The sequence below is a fragment of the Polyodon spathula genome, chromosome 3 (assembly GCF_017654505.1).
Source record: "Polyodon spathula isolate WHYD16114869_AA chromosome 3, ASM1765450v1, whole genome shotgun sequence".
Taxonomy (NCBI): domain Eukaryota; kingdom Metazoa; phylum Chordata; class Actinopteri; order Acipenseriformes; family Polyodontidae; genus Polyodon; species Polyodon spathula.
Genome location: NC_054536.1, coordinates 57,553,885 through 57,575,643, shown reverse-complemented (window position 1 = coordinate 57,575,643; position 21,759 = coordinate 57,553,885). Strand labels below are relative to the sequence as shown.

The window sequence follows — 21,759 nt, the reverse complement described above, 5'->3', positions numbered from 1 at the left end:
TATTCAAATCAATCCTGGCAATTTAAAAGATTGGGCAAAACCAATGGTTTGTTAACACAATGGCTAACAAGTTAATTGGCTGAAGAAGACTTGAGCTATAAATAGTTGACTGCAGATACATTTTAAGGTACATTTCAGAGTCCTTGCAGGCAAAAGCTTCAGGAGAAAACCTTAAGATATAATCAACTACCGGTACTCCTCAAAGTATAATATACAGTACCATCTAACTGCAATTAATCATCAGCAGCTACATTCATATTTTGTCATTTTTTTCACTATATGCTGAATTCCATTAGTAAGATGATGCCAACTTTGGAAAACCCTCCAATTAGTAGTTTGAAAACTGAACTGTGGCTACAGATAGCATAGATCAAATGTTGCTAAATGCTGAAGACTATTCATTAAAACATATTAATATATCTTGGCAGTCTTTCAGCTGAAATTGATAGAATTCAGACAAAAAACGGGTTTAGGCATTACTAGTAATTGCCACTTAACTAAAATGATCTATCTGTCTGCCTGCAGCATTCATCTTCAGAATGGTACAGATTAGATTTAGACCTGCTTTGAAGGACTAAGTGGTTATACCTTTTATCTATTTTCTCATAGTATGACCTCACAATCCACTCTCTTCTGGCATTATGAAAACACATGAAAGGGCGGTTGTCCAATCATCAGCCTTGTAGACACCTTTTATGAAAAGCTCAGCTGTTCAAGTAATATAAAAAATCCAGTAAAGGGCAGAAATGACCGTTCTTTCTGCTCAGTAATGTCAGCTCCCTTTAAAACACAGTCTATCAAACTGATAAAAGTAGCCCTGCGTATAAACATAACATGTTACAGTTCTTGGTGATTCATCAGACTTTCCTACACTTTTTATCGGACCATCCCTCATTTGTGATAGAATCATTTTGTAGGCTTTACTGTAGGTTCATGTGAATACAGTAGTTCGGTGTACACTTTTGAGAAAAAGCAGTTAATCCTTTGGTTTCATAATCCCCCAAAGAAGTTAAAATTCAAGATGTGGTTGCCAAGATGTTTTATACATTGCTGCATTACTATACACCAGCATGGTAAATTATGATCGTAACAAAGAGCACATTAAAGCAGAGGTTTTTTTTTTCTTCTTTTTCTTCTGCTGTTTTTCTAAAATAGTCTTGTATGCAAGAGGTGTTGTTGCTTTCAGTGTACAGTATTTTGGCTAATTTAGTGTGTCTTTGCCTATGTCTATAAAAGTGTGTTTTAGCCATCCTCACACTCACACACAACTGTACATTATAAGTTCTTTTGCACAAGTAGTTTTAAATACCTGTACTATGGTGCAATACCCATCTGCTTTCAGTGGCATTATTAATAGCATGGGCAATTAAGAGGAATGTTACAGTATTAGAAATGGTACTGTACATACTCTATGTAGGGGATTCCACTGATTTCCCACTGGAAGACTAGCAAGCAAGGTTAAACTCAAGGTGGTTTTATCTGTAAAATAATTTATCGGAAGCTTTAAAAATGGAGCCATACATGAGGCCTTAACAGGTAATAAATTAATTAAGTTCAAACAAGCCTAGCAATAGCCAGTTTGTCGTTTTGGTCTGATTTGGGCAGTGTATTGTAATATATTCCAAGATAATGAATTATTCATCGCATAGCATTCCTTTAATGATAATCAGCACATATACGTTTGCATATACTTTACATTAAAACCCATGGGACCCAATCTTTGAAAGGTTTGCACACCGCGCAGAGGGGTATGCGCTTCGCAAATGGCCGTTGTGCCGAAATTGTGCCAAGTTGCCATATTCGAAACGTCCTTTTCCGCGTCCTTTTTCTACTACTGTAGTTTATGCAGTATTATCATGGCCAGCACTAAATGATCGTCAATTTCACAAACTACAATTTCACAAACTACATTATTGGAGAAATCTTAAAGGGATGATAGCAGTCAGAATTATGTTGTCAAATAGCTTAAGTTTAATAAGCAGCAGTCGCTGAGGCAGTTGTCTAAGGCCCTGACCACATTAGAGCAAAAAAAAATATGTGGATAAGACATTCTTTAATTTAATTAAAAGTCAAAATAAAGACCTTTTAACCTGCTGATATTAGTCCTCTTGTATGTTAATTTGGGCTTGTCTTCTTTATTCTCATCTCATGTAACCAGGGGATTATGGCAACGTTCTAATTTAAAGCACTAGGGGATGTCAGAGCATACTGTGTAACCAGACTCGAATACGGTTCCAGATTACAGGTTACAGATTACAGTTAAACCAGTTTATCTAACCCAGTTATGCCGACAGCCGAGTTCGAGATTACCTCCTGTGTAGGTTTTAAACTTGGTTGTTGAGCTCAGTTATGAACTGTGTTCCCCCAGGACCAGGATTGAGAACCACTGACATACTGTATAGTGATGTACAGTACTAGTTACATGTTACATTTTTTATATTGTTTCTTCTGTAATAAACCTTTATACTACATACATTGTATATGTACCTTATTAATTAGTACTGTACTAGGTTTTGATTTTTGTGCTGATATTTGGCAGGTATGTGCATGTACCTGGTTATTACATACCTTGGTTGTAACATACTTTTTTTACGGTCCCAAGGCAGTACGTTGTATCAGAGTTTCACTAATAGGTGTGTGTGTGTGTGTGTGTGTGTGTGTGTGTGTGTGTGTATATATATATATATTTTCTGTGCAGACATGCACAGAAAAATAGTAACACTGTTTATTTAAGACCTCGTCTGTTTCGCTACACGTCCGATGTGAAAGCCTACATCGTACAGTATTTAAAAAAAAAAAAAAAAAAAAAAAGAATGTTATGTTGGTGTGAAAGGACCTTTAACTAAGATTTGTACTCTAAAGTAACATTTAAACTTGACAGCAGTCTTTATAATAATCTTTATTTTTATATAAATATGTGAACTATGCATCAACTTCAGAGTCACTTAAAATGATGTTTGTGTGTGAGGTTAAGTGACTTGCTCAAGGTCACACAATGAGTCAGTGGCTGAACTGGGATTTGAACAGGGGACCTCCTGGTTATAAGTCTGTTTCTTTAACCACTGGACCACACAGCCTCCTGTGTTTTTGGTTTTGGTGTGTTGATGTAGCTAAACCTACATCAACACACACAATAGCGCTTGATGATTTTTTTTTTTTTTTCTTTCCTAAACTCGCCTGTGAAATGTACAAAAAATCAGAATGCCAAAATTGTCTACTTAACAACAGCATATGTTCAGACCAGATTAAAGCCTGCTTTGAATTGAGATATGTACCTCATGTTTATCAAAATTATTTCCTTGTTTAATTTTTTTAACCCTATATTATGGCATACACAGTGTGAAAGGATCGCATCTGAAATGAGACTCTGCAGTGTAAGCTGCAGCGCAAGTGCTGTTGCGCACGATTATTTACTGAAACCAAAACAAACAAACAAGGCACAGGGGCCTAAATAAAGCGGGTAAACAAAACCTTACTGTCAAATAGTTTATGCAGAATTGTCCAAGGTCCAGGCTGGACCGTCTGACTTGATTGATGAGTAATTATTCAATCAAGACCCAGCCACATTACAGCCAATTAAACCCATCCCTGCCAAACTGTGAATACACAACACACGCTATTTACAAGTGCAGAGCTTCTGCCCTGTCACAACAGTAAGTTGCTTTTAAACAGATTTATAATTGATTTGTAGTGCATAAGATCTAGTGCTTCTTAAGAAATATAACATAAGTAAATAGTTACTCCAGGAAGCAGTTTAGTTTCATTTTTAGAATTGTGTTTCTTGTGTGTGTATGTGTATATATATATAAGCATTCAATAGAAGAGACTCTCAGGAATATATACATTTTGTTGAATTGCAAATAATGTATGCACAATTTTTCAAACAAACTGAACACTTATATGAGGAGAAGGTTAAATGTCAGCAAAACTTCTAAAGAAAATGTACAAAATTAAATTTACTGGTTGCATAAGTATTTCGCCCCTTTTGCAGCAATTACTTCTATGAGTCTTTTGGATAGGTCTCTGATAGCTTTACATAGTAGGATGGTGACGTTTTTGGCCTTTCTTCATGATGAAATTGCTCCAGTTCTGATAAGTTTGTTGGGGATCGTGTATGGACTGCAGTCTTCAAGTCTCGCCATAAATTTGATTGGATGCAATTCAGGACTTTGACTGGGCCACTCAAGAACATTAATTATCTTCTTGTTTAACCACTCCAGTGTGGCTTTGGCTTTGTGCTTTGGGTCATTGTCCTGCTGAAATGTGAATTTCCTCCTGGCTGACTCAAACAGGTTTTCCTCAAGGATTCGCCTGTACTTTGCACCATCCATTCTCCCCTCTATCCTGACATGCTTCCCAGTCCCTGCTGAAGAGAAGCATCCCCATAACATGATGCTGCCACAACCATGCTTGACAGTTGGGATGGTGTTGACTGGGTGATGTGCAGTGTTTGACTTGCGCCAGATGTAACGCTTGGAATTTAGACAACATTTTTTGTCTCGTCTGACCATAAAACCTTTTTTCCACCTATCTGCAGTATCATTTACGTGCTTTTTCGCAAACTCCATACATGCTTTAAGATGAGGCTTTTTGAGCAGTGGCTTCTTTCTTGCCACCCGTCCATACAGGCCAGCTTTGTGTAGGGACCAGCTTATTGTTGATGTGTGAACACTAACCATCTCAGAACTTTGCAGATCTCTCAAGGTCATTGTTGGCTTCAGAGTGACATCCTGAACCAGTTTCCTGCTTGCCTGGCTGCTTAGTTTGGGACGGTGACCTGATCTGAGTAGTGACTTTGCTGTGCTGAGAGGAATAATCGGCGCCTTTTGAAAATTTCTTGTACCCTTTCCTGCTCTGTGCCTCTCTACCACTTTATGTCTAACTTGTTTCGAGAACTCCTTAGTTGTCATGATTGCTTTGTTGTCACACATTTTATGACCTTTCAAACAAATAATTTGTACCTGAGCTGAGTTAGGGCTTCAGTAGCAAAGGGGTTGAATACGTATGCAACTGAGATTACTCTGTTTTTTTCTGTAAAACGTACTCATTTATATTCTATATGCATTTTTTAACTTTATCAATGTGGAGTAGTTTGTGTAGATTCTACATGTAAAGTCTAATTTGAAAGCGTTGTGGAGTATGCTCACGAGCCAACAAAAAGTGAAAACTTTGCAGGGGATGAATACTTCTAATACTACTAATTTTTATATAATTGCTTTTTCTCATCTAGGAAATGCTGCATCACAACAAGCACAAAGACCTTCCTTTATGGATTACTTTGACAAGCAGGATTCGAAGAATAAAGCTTATGAAAACAGCAATCAAAACAAGCAGGAGCCTTACCATATAGCAAAGAATGTCTTCCCAGATAATTGGAAGGTTCCACAGGATGGTGATTTTGACTTTGTAAGTATACAGTTGTTTCTAGCAGTTGTGTTCACACCAGAAAGGTAAAGGCATACAATTAAACATTTGTACTGCAATTAGATGGACCAGCTTTGATAGACAGGAGCAGATTATTGATTCTCTATACCATGCTTTTTGTCTGTTTTTCAATGTGTTGCTCAAGTAAATATCAGACAGACAGGAAACCTATCAATACTGTAGTATTTGTAAAATGTTACCAATAATAATTGCATCGGTATGTGAAATTAAAGAATGCAAAATATACACAGAAATAGTAAAAATGAGATGCCCTTGGTGACTACTGCATAACATTCTTCTGTTGTATTTTCTGTGAGATTTCCTGCTTTGTAATTTAAGCATAATTTTGTAAACCCACCATGTCTCTAAATCCACTACTGCACATATCTCTGCAGGCAAAATATAAAGCTGCCTTTGGTTTTCTTTTTAGCTCTTATTTAATATGCTTGCTATATCTCTGGCTCTATAACTGGGACTAATTGCAAGGTGTAATGCAAATGCTGATAGCATATACAGCACTTTAAATAGGACCCTGAAGAAAGGTGTCACATCACAGTAAGTGTCTGCAAAAAGCACCCCATTCCTATTAAAAAGTGCCAAACCTCCACCAGACTTTCGAAATGAAGACTGCTGTACATTACTATATTTAGGCATCCCAGAGAGGGTAGCTTGACATTTTCCATTCTACTTCATCTACTACTACTGGTATCTTATAAACCATTTCAGATAGGAACCTCATTTTTTCAGTGTGACGAGAACCCCTCCAGACAAAATCTAATGCCATGCTTCAATATGACCTGTGACTTAAGATGACTGCCACATTGTTGCAGGTCACACCTAAGCAAATATTACTTCTTATTTACTAACCATTTGATCAGACATGTCACCGTCTCCCCACCTACAAGTCTCTCTCTCGCTCTCTCTCTCTCTCTGTCGTCTCTCCAACACTTATTATGCCGATATAGAAAAATGCAGAGTACAGATTTCTCACCAAGTTTTTCGTTCTCTTAAAAGCTATCTGCCCTAGTGATGTCTGAACCTAGAAGTTGCAGTATTTTATAGCTCATTGTCTTCAGGGATGTGATTTATGTGTAACAGTGGAAGGGCAGAAGTGGGATTAGATGAGAACACATGGCAGAAGATCAAAGCAGGGCAGCTCCATTGTCAAAATCATCCTTGGTGTGTCATCCCGATTCTGATCAATTGCTGTACAAGAGTGTGAATGAGACCATTTCATGGTAGTTTGATCCATACGTAATGAAGTTCATGTGTGGTTGACTAAGCTTAATGATTTAACCTACCCTTGTTGTACATTTCAATAATTAATACAAGCAGGTGTTTCTTGGATGGGGGAGGACTTTTGTAAATGAAAAATAATAGTAATACATCATCAGATTAGAAACATGATGGCCAAAGTCACATTTATATTGTGCCTAACTGGAGAGCTGTAAAAAAAAAAAAACACTTTCCTTAAATTAAACATTATGAAAGAAAAGCAGTGACAATGTGCACTAATTAGTGGCTTAGTATTCACAGTAGCAGGTATGTTCAGTTTGTTCACGGTTTCAAACAATAAAATCCAAAGCCAATAATTCCATCATTGTATTTGACAAGCAGTTTAATTTCAGCTGGTGACACGCAGTGACTCATTTTTCACTTTCACAAGATAATTAGTAAAATAATTATTAGGTACAGCATACTTTGTGACCATAGGTTTTTATGATGCACATTTTAGTAGACAAGCTGTCTTCATGATTCCAAAAACAGTCAGTGTTTCACAACTTATGCCAGGCGTTCACAATGACTACATTTACAGTGATAATAGAGATAGCATGCTATGACTGTAGTGCTATTTTTCCTGGGGGGGCGACTTCACCCTGTCCTTTTTTTTATTTTGACAAGGCTTTACAACATGCTTCTGAGTTCCGTGGCAATGGGTGTTATATGGTAATTAAGGAGGGGTTATATTAATATTTTGTATGGCACACGTCAAAGGAGTTTACAACGACTTTGTATGATTTTAGAATGATTATGCTACAGAAACGTTCCAATTTTACTTACCTAATCGTGGCCTTCCAAGATCACAGCAGATGCAACTGGAGCATTGAATTTCACACAATTTGACCATGAACCTTCCCAAAGAAGCCACTGATTGACCACCTCCAGATTTTCCATTCTTAGAACACTAATTTCGATGTTAAATGACAATACAATTCTAGAAAAAGAATGTTCCATTCAGAACACCAACAGTCATTGTAAATGTAGCCATTGAGAAATACTATGCGGCATAAAGTAATATTAATAAGTTATGACAAAAATTCTATACAATACTGTTACAGCAATTTGCAAAAAAAAAAAAAATATAAAGTTTACTTTATCTTATTGGTTTAACATTTCAGTAGGGTTTTTAATTGATAATAATTCAACTACAACGAATACTGTCACTTCTTTTTGAACTGTCCATTTACAAGACCAGGAAGCGTAAGTGTCATTTACTGCTGAGCCATGTTCAGGGCCCTAGTCTGGTCTCAGGTTCATTAGAGCACACACATGGCCTTTAACGATCAGTTGAACTCTGATGGTGAACTCTGCACTGTTTCCATGGATTCTTTTTTAGACTGAAACATTTGATTGACAGCCCCTGTTTTCTGGGTAACCCCATCCAGAGGGAAAACACCTGTGAACGATGCCAGCTGGTCTCTGACCTCAAGGTTAGGGTGGCAGGACTTGAGGCAAGGCTGGCTGGACTTCACAGCATGATAGAAGCATAAGATTTTATAGATCAGTCTTTTAGAGAGGTGTGCACTCAAATAGAGGAGTGAACAACAGTACCAGGTAGGGACTGGGTTACAGTGGGACCGAATAGAAGGAAAAGGAGTGCACCCTCTGCCAAAACAGCCACTGCAGAGCTGAGTGTTTCAAACTGGTTTGCTTCCTTCAGAGAGCGCCCTCCCTGACACAGCAAGCACAGTGGTCCGGAGTCAGAGCACCCTTGTAAGATTTAATTAGTTTGTTTTATTTCTCACAAATAATAATTCCAGTCCTCTTGATGTGATTTTCAACAAAAACAGTTTAATTCTGACACAAAAGGAAATCCAGTGATACACAGTACAAAACATAACCACATATGAACTGCACGGTCAAATCATCAAAACAATACAGTACTGTAGGTTTGACCCTGCAGGACTCTATCGATCGAAAAACCTTCAAATACCTGTTTGGATAATGAGTGAGAGTGCGAGCACTCAGCCCAAGGTAACAACCGCTCTCTATACCATAAAATAAACCAGTGTGTTATCTTGGCTATGAGATAGAAACAGACACCAACCCCCAAAAGGGTCTTTTGAGCTACGAAGGAGCCAGATCATATCCGACTTCTTAACAGACGGGGCCATTTGCTGGTGTGTGAGACCACAGAGGTGGAAAGCTACCCAGTGACATCTAAAGATAATTGTAAAATTATACAAGCTTTAAAATATTACACCACAGTGCTGCAGCACCCCAGGGGAAATTCAGTAAGGGCAGAAATAGTCAAAGGGGACTCAGTCATTAGGAACACAGATAGTCGGTCATGCAGCCAACAGCCTGATCCTGAGTTGCTAATGGTGTGTTGCATACCCGGCTCCCAGGTGCACGATATCATGACACCGGTGGACAGGCTGTTGGCCTAAGCAGGCGAAGGATCCAGTTGTCGTTGTTCACTTAGGAAAAAATGACATAGGTAAACAGAATAAAGAAACTCTGCAAAAGTACATTTATAGAGCTGGGCGAAAAATTAAAAGTAGCCTCTACGGTAGTTTTCTCTGAAATACTGCCGGGTCCACGCGCAGGGCCAAGACAACAAACGATGATTGGAAGTTAACACATGTTTAAAAAACTGGTGTAGGCAAGAGGGGTGCAGGTTTATGGGACACTGGGGCCCCTGAATGGCTCCATTTGAGCTGCCCTGGGATTTCTAATACATCATTAACACCCCGTAGAATGTCAGAGCACAGTCCACACGTTCACAGTAAGGGTACAAGTGGGGTGATTTCCAGATGTGGTGTCTGCCTCGTGGGTTTGACTCCACGACCTGTTCCATGGCAGTTATACTGCAATTTTTGCAGGACCTTTTTGACCAGGGGAAATACCCCTCTGCGTTTTTAAAGATCTATCTGGCAGCCATTTTGGCTTGTCATAAAAGGGTTTATTTTTTTAACTTACCACATATAAAGCGCTGCTTCAAAAAAATGAAAGGTCCAGTAGAGATAACAACAGGCTTTCTGTTGTAACAAAAAAGCAACTGTGAGAAATGAACTGCTCCAGAAATTAAGCTTCTAGGAATCCAGAGGTTAGTTGATTAGAAAGGGAAAATATAGTTTGAATCATTAGTGAGAAGTACATATTTATTATAAATATCCTTTTCTGTTAAATACTAATTTAACATTTTAAATTTCTGTTAAATAATATATATTATATATATATATATATATATATATATATCTATATATATATATTATATATATATATATATATATAGTCAAAAAGAATTTTCATTAATATACTGATAAAGTAGTTTTCATTTCAAATTATGTAATGCTGGCTTACAGTCTGTAAGAAATTGCAACTCTACAGTATTTTTTTCTGTGAGTTAACTTCTTGCACTCTGTCAGAGTTTGTGAGCTAATAGACAGTGCTGAATATTCAGTAGCTACACTGACACTCATTATTTTCATTTCCAGTCAAGTTTTTTTAGGACACATTGCAAAGTGATTGGAAAGGGTCAATTTTGGAGTAGATGATGCATCAGCCAGCATTGGTGTGGAAAAGAAAAGGGTTTTGTCAGCTTCACTGACGTGTTCAGCACACCAGGAACTGGATAAGCTCTTTGTATCGAGTGACAGAAATCTGTGTGGCATAATGACTGCCAGAGAGGTAGGAAAGAGTCAAACAAGTAAACAAAATTTAAGAATCTAGCCAGAGAGAGTAAATGTAAATGGATTAATAGAATTTCAAATCGTAAGCAGACAAGTAAGGAATAAGGAAGCTTGTGATAACATGGAAAGGCAAGAAACAACAGTAAGCAAGGGAATGGCTAAATCGGGAAAATCAAGTTTTGCATCAGGAGCTTATGTCTTCATCTGCATAATACACATAAGGAACATTTGTATTCATTACTTCTGCATATTTTGATGAAGACTGAATGTTGAAGATAAGAGAAAGAGTTAGAGAGAAACATACTGTGAGAGTTATTCTTTGTGCTACCAAGAGGTACATTTTCTAAGAAATGTTTGGCAACAAGGACCAGCTGAATATTTGCTAATAGGAAGAGAGTTAGTAGATAAAGGATACAATCCCGGCCTACCTTGATGTTTGAAACAATAGAATATAAGCATCTTGTATTGCGGATGCAAATAAATTGTGTAAACTTGCCAGTTGGTGAATGTGTGGGTTGAGAGAACTGTCTGGATGCCACACGATGTGAAAAGTGTAGCAGCTGGTAAGGCAGTGCATTTTGGGTTTAGTTTTGGGAATTCAAAGTGGATACAAACTGTATTTTAGTCATTACACATGGTGTGTTGTCATGCATCAATGATGATTGAGTATTTACACTAATTTTACCATATGAAGACATGGCATATCAACAAATACAAAATCTGAACTTGCCTTACAGTCAACAAGCATTGGATGTCACATAATTTTCTGATGTTGAATTCAGATAGAACAGAGGTTATGCTAGTGGGCTCACAGAACCAACTAAAAGGAAATGTGGGATTACATGAGCTCGACCCTTGCAGTCTCTCATCAAAACTTAAACTAGAAATTAAGAGTTTGGGCTTATTTTAGCTTATCTTAGATCCTGATCTATCAATTGAGACTTGTGTTAGGGAAGTTATTAAAGTATCTTTTTACGATTTGAGAAATATGCCAAACTTAGACTAATTATTTCTGCATCTGATGCTGAGAGACTAATGCATGCCTTTGTTTAATGTAGAATTATTGTAATGCACTTTTTTCTGTTGTACCAAAACGTGGTATCTCGCTTGCAGCGTCTTCAGAATACTGCCGCTAGAATTCTGACTAAAACCAGGAAAAGTTAACATATTACCCCTGTTTTGGCCTCTTTACACTGGCTCCCTGTGCAGTATAGAATTGATTTTAAATTTTTGCTGTTAACTTACAAGGCCCTGAATGGATTAGGACCTAGTTTTTGCTATGTACTGTACAATTCTTTGCGATACTTTTGTATAAAGCTCTATATAAATGCAATAAATAAATACAATGCAATAAAGTATGTCCTTGGCAATTTATCATAATTACAATTCTTTAGAGACATATACATCTAACACTGTTATCTCCATTTGTGGATTTTCAGAGACCAGTGTGGTCTTAAGTCTAAAAATCCTTCAGACACTTAAAAGCAGTATCCCGCTAATTTGATTGAGACAGTTGAGGAAGCTTCATTGCATTAACCGCATGAGAATAGTCATGTGACCTCAATGCTCAATGATTCAGTCTGTTTGCATTCAAGTCTTTAGTGGAGCTAATCTGTTCTGGTTGGAACTATGTTGGAAGTCATCAAAGAGTGAACCAGATTAATGAAATCCCAATGAGAAGGGCAGATAGGTCTAAATGAAGAGATGCAGTTGAGTTTGGAGATGATAGCAGTTGTGCTGCATGTTTTATGAAACTATAACTTCACTCATACAGATTGAGTGTAGCTTTGGGACAGACAACGATAACAACAAAAAAGAGAAAACCATTACCTTTCAGGAGTTTGTCTTTGTAGAGCTGAAGCCAAAGATGGTCAGGAGAGAAGGCAGATGTGGCCCATGAGGTAAAAAGAAAAATGATTTAAGCAGCAGGAGAGCCAAATAGAAGGATGTGATGTAAGATCTAGGAGGTGGGCTACTCGTGGAAATAAAGGGTTTACTATGCGCTTTATGAATGAGGAAGGTGTCTGTTGGAATTGTTGGCAGAGAGAGGCATCCTGCCATATGAAACACACATAATGAATCATGTTGGCTGTAGATTCAAGTCCAAATATCATGTGGCAGGAGTGAAAGCCTGAACCAAAGTGCTCACTAGGATGTCCTTAACTTGCAGCCAGTTGACCTTAATTTTGGTTAATCAGAAGAAAGACTATAATGGATAGAAATTCAGATGCAGTTCTGCATTAAGAATATGTCTGACTTGAGTGCTGGCTGCTGGAAGAAAAGCAGTACTGCTGTTAGTGTCTTTCTGTCTAAAGAGAGGCATTGCAATTCAGTTTGTTTTAAGTTGCAGGTGTCTAACAGGAGGTTGATTCACAGTGATGGCACCAACAGAAAGACACAGTTGTCTTTTTAAATATTATCATAGCGGTTATTGCTTAGGAGAAATGTAATGGCCAAATGTATTGCAGGCCCTCTTAACTTCAGGGATTCATGAACTGAAGATGCTGCTGACTTGGGGAACTGTCAGGTATGAATGCACATCTAAGAGACATTTTACTATTTGTAGAATATTTTATGTTTTATATGGCAGACAGACAGACAGCTTCCATAATTCTATTTAAAAGCATAGGCATGTAATATACCTATTACCGCATTAACTTTATCCAGAGATTAAAGGGCAGGGCAAAAAGAAGCAGCATGCACTGTTTTTATTTTTATGTACAAAAATAAATAAAATATTTTAACAAAAGAAACACACTTGCTCACCGAGCAAAATAAATATTAAACAAAAACAAATCTTGAACAAAAACACAGGTCAGGCTGGGAAATTGCTTTCACTGACCCTTTATTTGGTTTAGTTTTTAAACTGCTCTCGCTCTGTTCTCTCCTCTAAACACCCACCCCGAGTGCAGAGCTGCAGGCTTTTATGCAGGTGACCATCTCCCAATTAGCACAAATACAATAAATAAATCATAATACAAATAAATACAAAATATGCATAGGGGCAGGGAGTACCCCGTTCTTAAATAAATACAAAATAAAAACAAAACAATAACGTGGCAGACGGCACCTCCCTCCAAATAGAGAAAATTACAGCCAATTCAATAGTATGTGGCTTTTAAAATTCACAGCAGTGTCACGGGTAAAGTATTGTATTTTGCAGAATGTGCACAAGAGATACGCAACACTCGGGTCTAATGGATTTAATCAAATATTTTAAACATAGATACCAAAATCACAGAAAATGTGTACAAAAATACAGATGAAAGAATCATGAGTTTTCAGTATGAAACATTACACACCGTCAAAATGAACACATTACAAAGTTAGTATTGGGTATGACCTCCCTGAGCATTAACACAATCCTGGCAGCGTTGACACATAGGTCTGATCAGCCTCTGGATAGACTGCTATGTGATGTTCCGCCACTTTTTCTGTGCAGATGCAGCAAGCTGGCGAAGGTTGGCTGGTCGCAGTTGTTTTTACGCGATTACGCAGATGGATCAGTCGAATGTGATGGTCCTGGGCTGGTGTGGTGACCCTCTGCCCTCCAGGGCGTGACCTGTCCCTCACAGAGATGGTTTTCTGGTTTCTCTGGACTAGTCTGCTAATTGTTGAAACAGAACAATTCATTCTCCGGGCAACTTCTCTCACAAAGAGGCCGCCTTGAAATCACGCTAATATCAACCAGGCGATCTCCATTACTCAAGCAGGGCATGGTCATATCTTTCACTGTTCTTGTGTTAATTAAAATCATGTCTTTTCGATTGGCTATTTATACAGATTCTCGATCAACTCAGTTTGGCAAACTTTAACTCGACTCAAATACCAAACACTGAGCACCTGGCGTTTTTATGAAATCACATGACTAGAGCTCAGTATTTTGTTATCCTAAGGAACAATACCACTCAGTCAAGAAACCTATATGCTCACTATTTAAAATATAAATATCATTATGTGTGTGCCCAATGAGCTGTTGATGTAAAACTTAGACACTTGCGTTTTCATTGTGCATCAGTATACTGTATAAGTTGTGTACAGATTATTTTTATTTTTTTAAACAGCAGATAGCGATGCACTGACCTCATCAAAATTAACGTCAAAGTTATTCAATCACTGTACAATAGCTTGTGAAACGGTGTTGTAATTATCAGCCTGTAGGTAAAGTGAATCTGTAAGGACAGCTTTCAGTTTTAGTACGTCAGATGCAAACAAATACAATGTGTAACTGTCACAAAGACGGCTGCAGTGGGTGACGTCAGACCAGAACCAGGAACCAACACAGAATAAAAAGAGAGACATGGAGTTTGGTGAAGCTGAGCGCTTAGTTGCGCTCAGCATTTAATAAATGAACAAACAGAAAATAAAAGGTTGAAAGACAAACAAAACACAGGACACGGTACTCGTAACCAAAACAGAGACAGACAAAAAGGACTACATAGACAAACACGGTGAGCCGCTATTATTATATCTATTATTACCTCCATCTCCAAACCCGTTCTCCACTCACCGAACACACAACCCCGAGTGAGTGATAACATGCTGCTTTTATACAGCTGTACCGAGACTTGACTGCTAATCAATCATTCAGTTGGAGTCTCGTTACAACTGTACGTGAATTAATAAGTGCAATTCCCAGTGCTCACATATTATTACATTTTACCTGCACGTGAAGTGCTGTGCAGTCCTCGTGCCTAAACACAAACATACATTTGAAACACTTGTGCGCATAACCCATATTACATCCCGTGTACCAATGACTATACACCAACATTAACACACTACACACAACATACAACACAGAAATACATACAGGGGTGGGGCAACATTGCCACAGTAACCCATACTAATCTTGGGCATCAGTCGACTTCAGTTGTGACCACTGACAAGCAACAAGACTGTTTTACCAATTCCATAATCTCCTGCTTGTGATACTCTGCAACGCCCTCAGAATGTCATTAGACATTCCAAATTGGGGATAAAAATAAATAAATAAATAAAACTGGTCACTCCAAAATTTCTTAATAATAGTAATAGTTTTATTATTAAGTGCCTGGAATGTTTTTATATGTTTAAAAACAGAGATTGAAACTAATACGAACACACCGAGTAACACTCTGTAATGTTTAATTTACTTTGTTATTTTTTGTTCTCCTGTATTCATTTGTGTCAATTTATTCATTAAATTCCCTCCCGTTCTCTCTCTCCTGTTTCTCTGAGCCTGCATGTTGCTCACTGCAAGGATATTTTGTCACTTGATGATTTTCAACACTGCTCACTGGCGTATGCGTATTTCGATCACCGGGTGAAAGCTGGATGTGCAGTTGAAAGTAAATTTCATAATTTTGAATTACATGCTTGTTCGTTTAGCGGTGACAATGGCTTTGAGCAACCCATCCACAAGTAATAAACAAACGTATGAGGCTTTAAACCAGACTGGGAGAGAGAGTTTGCTTTCACTGAAAACACAGTAAAAACCTGTCTCATCTGCAACAAATCGCTTACATACTGTAGCCTGTACAAGGCGAGTAATCTCAAACATCATTATGAAACAAATCACAACTGATTTTCATCTCAATATTCCTCTTGGATCAGACTTCATAATAATAATAGTCTTTATTTTTATATAGCATCTTTTATAGTGGACCACCATCACAAAGCACTTTACAAGATACGAGACTAGGGTGTGTGAACTATGCATCAGCTGCAGAGTCACTTACAAGAACGTCTCACCCAAAAGACGGAGCACAAGGAGGTTAAGTGACTTGCTCAGGGTCAGCAGGCAGATGCTCCTTGCTGTGCTGAGGGGTCACGAATCAGCGAAGTTTTATGTTTTTGGCAGATAAGAGAGTAATTTCTACCTCTCTGCTGACTGCCTTGTGTTTATTGTTAATATGTCTCAATGTTGACTTTCTATGAATCTGTTCTTTGTTGTTGTTCTATTTGCCAGTGCTTGACTACAATTATATTGTACTGTTTTGCATACCATATCTGTCCGATATCTATTTTAACTGGTATATAATCCAGTTATAATCCAGTTATAATCTTTTCACACAATGTGCTCTTTGCTGCAACTGGTAGAATACACCCTATGTCTGTCTTAATCTTGTTTGTTTTCCTGAGAGAGAGTTTTTTGTTTGTTGATCCACCATGATGGCTGATATTAATATTCTATCTTGGAACGTCTGTGGCTTAAATACTGCTGTTAAACACACAAAGTGTTTAGATTGTTTGCACCGTAAAAGGATATCGATTGCATTAATACAGGAATCTCATCTTAAATCTGAGGACATTCACCGCTTTCAAAATAAACACTTTTGTGTTGCAACATATTCTTCTGCAACTAATAAAACTAAGGGGGTTCTTATATTGGTAAATAGGAAACTAAAACTTTCTGTTGAAGGATCTGGGGGTGACGACTCAGGACTCTTTGTTTATTTTCTAGGTTCCTTGAACAATGTTAAATTTGCTTTTGTTTCTATTTATACCCCTGATGACCATGATATTCACTTTCTTCCTGGTATAGCGAGTGCTTGTCTAGATTTCTCCAAGCACCAGTTAATAATAGGAGGAGATTTCAATACAGTAAGTACTCCGGGTTTAGATCGATCTAATCCCAATTCAGCTGATAATTGTTTGAATTCATCAGTGGTTTTTAATAATTTTATTAGAGAGTCTAATTTACGGGATATTTGGTGTTTAAAGAATGATAACACTATGTAACACAATTTTTGTTCCTGGGTAGTAAGTGTTATTTCCTAATTGCTTATGCCTCAAAAGTATAGAAAATGGCTATTATTCCCCACAGACTTTGCTTTTGTGACCAGGACAGTGATATTTTGAAATTTACAGTAAATTTACAGTATAATCGTAACTCTCAAAAAACTACTCACTTCTAAATCTTTTGTAGTCATTTTTGTATTACTTTAGTATAAATACATGTTAATTTGGATTCATATGTTGTTTTTTTCTGACTTTATGTGAACGAAAAGACACAAAAGCGCCCGTTTTCTCTTTGGAAATAGTGATATTTCAAAATATCACTGTCCTGGTCACTGTCCTGGTAAACTACAAGACTTTATTAAGTTTAATCTCAGTTCTGCTAAGAATCCTCAGGTTCTTTGGGAAGTTACTAAGTGTTTTCAGAGAGGTAATTGCACTACATTTTCTTCCCATATACACACCTCAAGAAACAAACAAATTATTAACCTTGACACCCACATTAAAATTTTAGAGAAAGGAAAGAAGCAGGCTTTTTCTAATGATAGAGCAAAACAATTAAATATTCTCAAAACCGAATTTAAAGCCCTGACGTTGTCACGAGCAGAATTCCTCATTCATCACAACAAGCAAAACTATTATTACCATGGGGAAAGACCTAGTAGATTACTGGCTCTGAGACTAAAGCATAATTAGCGCATTTAAAACTGTAAATAATGTATTGGTTACAAAACCTAAAGGAATTAGTAAAACATTTCCAGAATACTATTCCAAATTATATACATCAAAGACCACTACAGATCACGCTGCTTGTAAAAAAATATTCTAAGCGAACTAAATCTACTTAAACTGGATCCTGATCAAAGTAAACTTCTTGATGCACCTATTACCTTAGAAGAATTAAAACAGGGAATTGAATCTATGCAAAAGCATAAATCTCAGGGCTTAGATGGCCTCGCTCCTGAGTTCTTGCAGGCAATATAGGATATAGCTGGTCCTCTTATATTGAACTCTATCAACTACGCTACTGAAACAGGCTTTTTTCATAGGGACCAAAATACAGCCTTAATCTCACTATTATTGAAAAAAAAAAAATAAAGATCCAAATGAATGTTCCAGTTGTCGTCCAATTTCCCTTATATGCACGGATGCAAAGCTCTAGGCTAAGGTCATGGCTTCTAGATTAGAACAATATATTGGTAGTTTTTACTTTGATCAGGCAGGCTTCATGAGAGGGTGTCTAGCTTCTAACAATATTCGCAGATTACTACATGTCATTTGTTATGCTGCCTCCCACTGAATCTTGTGCAGTTTTTTCCCTGGATGCGGAAAAGGCATTCGATCGAATTGAGTGGCATTACCTCTGGTTGGTATTGGAATGCTTTGGATTTGGTCCAGGTTTTATTCATATGGTGCAAGTACTAGATAACAATTCATTGGCATCTGTGATGACTGGTAGCTGTCAATCCTCACCTTTTAAACTTCAACGGGAAACATGTCAAGGATGTCCTCTCTCCCCATTGCTATTTGCTCTATCGTTGGAACCGCTAGCTCAAGCTGTTCGAGAAAGTACGGCTATCTCTCCAATAACTACTGCAGGCTCAAAACATTACATTTCTCTTTATGCAGATGAGATTCTTTTATTTCTTTCAAATATTTCAGAATCAACTCCTCATTTTCTAGCACTATTTACTAAATTTGGCAGTATGTCTGTCTGGTTATAAAATTAATTGGGCTAAATCAATTTTACTGCCTCTAAATCTAGCTGCAAAGAATGCAGTACTCCCTATTACAATCCCAACTGATAATACATTTACATATTTGAGAATACAGATTCACCTCTCTCTGTAATTTATAAACAAAGTTAATTACACTACTTTATTCAACACAATTAAACAAGACCTGCAGAGATGGTCTTCCTTGCATTTATATTTACAAGGTAGGATAGCCATGCTTAAAATGAACATATTACTGAGAGTTAATTTTTTATTTTCTATGTTACCCCTATCCCCATATCCTACTGTTTTTAAGGAAGCCAATTCTATTATATCTAAATTTATTTGGAATGAAAAACGTCCCTGCATTCGTCTAACAGTACTGCAACGCACAAAGGTCAATGGTGGATTGTCTCTTCCTGATCTTAAACTATACTATTGGGCTTTTCAGGTTAGAGCCTTAAAAACATGGACCAACATAGACTCAAAGGTCGCCTGGCGCAATTTGGAAGCAGTTATAGTTCACCCACATAGACTACAGGACTTATTATTTACTGACATCCCCAAGAAAAACTTAAATTTCAAATTTGGCCCTATTGTTGCAAATTCATTAAAAACTATGTGGAAAAATTTATGGGAGGTCCATTTAAGTTTTCGCATTCGTCTCCTATTTGGAATAATAATCATTTACTGACAGGAGGTAAGCCTTTTATAGACCCTGTCTGGTCAAATAGCGGTGAGCATAGTTTTAAAGATATTTTTAACAGTAAAGGCCTTCGAACGTTCCAGGAACTCAAGGAAGACTTCTCTCTCCCAGGTTTCTCTTATTTTCTGTATTTAAGACTAAGGTCTGCTTTACGTGCCTATGGGGTTTCTTGGGACTCAGATGTATGGCACTGTTCAGTGATTGGAACATGTATATTGTTTATGTACTGTTATATTTTCATCAAGTTAGCTTGCTGACTGCTTTAGACACTTTGATAGAGTTTTTACTCAGGGAATGTACATGTTCCCACCTGCAACAATGCTGGTGCTTTGATTGAAATAAGTGGTATATTGTGGGAACAGAAAAACAGTGTTTGTTGCAAGAGGGAGTGCGATATGGATACACCAATACCACTTTATTTCTCCTGCCCTGTTGATTTATGATCCATGGTAGGTCTATAGAATTCAATATTTAGCACTAGAAGGACCGAAGATATACTCATAATAGTAAATAGTATAACGAAAGGAGAAACAGTTTGATGTAATTCATTTTTTATTTTTTATTATTGAGTACGTTACATAAACATCTGAAAAACTGAAACGATAGCAATATATTTTTAACTTCTCAACAGCATGATGAGCAAAAGCAATTGACAACATAGATAAATAAAATATTTTACAGAAGCACACACCACAAGAAGTTAAAAAAAAAAGTCTAATTTATTTTTCTAAAAAAAGTCTAATTTATTAGTCTAAGGCTGTTCACAATCAATACAGATAATGCGCTTCTCCATGCCGTCTTTCAGCATAGGGCACAGTACCCCAAAGTTTTATTTTTATTGCACTTGCCAACCTGGCATTGGCATCTCTTGCTGCTCTCAGCGGGGTGCCAGCTTCAGCTGTGGGTACACACTTGGCAGTCTCCCTCTGTTCCAAAATGCTTCTTGCGAAGTTCCTGTGCTAACTGTAAAATATATTCTCTCTTTGGTAAATTCTTCTCCGTGCATTCTTTGTACAGTACCCAGGAGTTGATGGCTACTAGATTCAATACATTGTAAAATCGGGAGCCAGCTTTCACAGAATACTTCTTGCCATCTGATCCAAAACATCAGCTCCATATTTTCTTGCATTGTAAAACTCCACGGTCTCTGGTATTTATTTTCACTAGTCCCGATGCTAATTGACTGAACAAAACAGCACAGCTGGCAAGCAGGTGCCAGCCTTTGAAAAGGCTAATTGAAAAACAATAGACTGTCAGTCATTCAGTAAGGCACAAAGTAGAGACTAATCTAATTATTAAAAATAATAAAGTAGAATACCGTTCTGTATAATCAAAATGCAATTGTTTTCTGTGTGGCCGGACTTTTAGGTATAATGTATTGTATCTCCTTTATTTCTGCACTCCTGCATTTCATGCTCAGTGAGAATATTTAATACATATGGACAGAAAGGTACATCAACGCACAGCCCCATATGTGTTACACAACTGGAGAAAATTACATTTTAAAACAAAAAACTGCCAAAATGCCTGTCCCGCTTCTAGTGTTAAAGAGTCAGGAATATGTTTAAAAATAGAACACTGCGATACGGACGTCAAAGGACATAGCAAAGGTAATGTAAAGGGATACGAACAACACAGGATACGGCGAAGATAATGCAATGTGATATGGACAACACGGGACACAGCAAAGATAACGCGATGCTATACAGACAACAGGACATGGCAAAGATAATGTAATGCGACACAGACAACACAGGACACGGCAAAGAATGTGATGCGGACAAGACAGGACACAGCAATGGTGACGTAATGGGATACAGACAACACAGGACACGGCAAAGATAACGTAATGCGATACGGAAAACACAGGACACAGCAATGATAATGTAATGTGATACGGAGAGCACAGGACACAGCAAAGGTAACGTGATGCATTTCTTGTAAACTTTGCAGGGTGTTCTGAAACACTTTTTGAGATTTGATGGACTCAATACATATACTCTGCCCTTAAATGACCAGTATACAATGTGTATACTTTACAAACATGCTGTAATGAAAACTTGAACATGCTCTTTCAGGAAAGTCATGAAACGTGAAGTATGTTTTCATTTACGTGTGTAAGGAAATTTCCTTTGATAGCCAGTTGGGTAAGGCACAAGCCTCTGGAGGGAAAAGAGCAGGTTAAACAAAAATAAATTCTGTAAACTGTGATAAAAATAGTAATGTATGTGTTTTTATTTAAAATATAACATTTATGAGGCCAGTAATTTTGTGAATT

General features: G+C 37.4%; 1 protein-coding gene across 1 annotated transcript in view; it reads left to right on the top strand.

The window, feature by feature from the left end:
- LOC121313233 (serine/threonine-protein kinase 3-like) overlaps nt 1-21,759 on the top strand; it is a 132,553-nt gene that overhangs the window by 95,332 nt on the left and 15,462 nt on the right. The window contains exon 10 of the mRNA XM_041245562.1: nt 5,231-5,406. Within this exon, the coding sequence (XP_041101496.1) occupies nt 5,231-5,406 (176 nt within the window). The remainder of the gene's footprint in view (nt 1-5,230; nt 5,407-21,759) is intronic.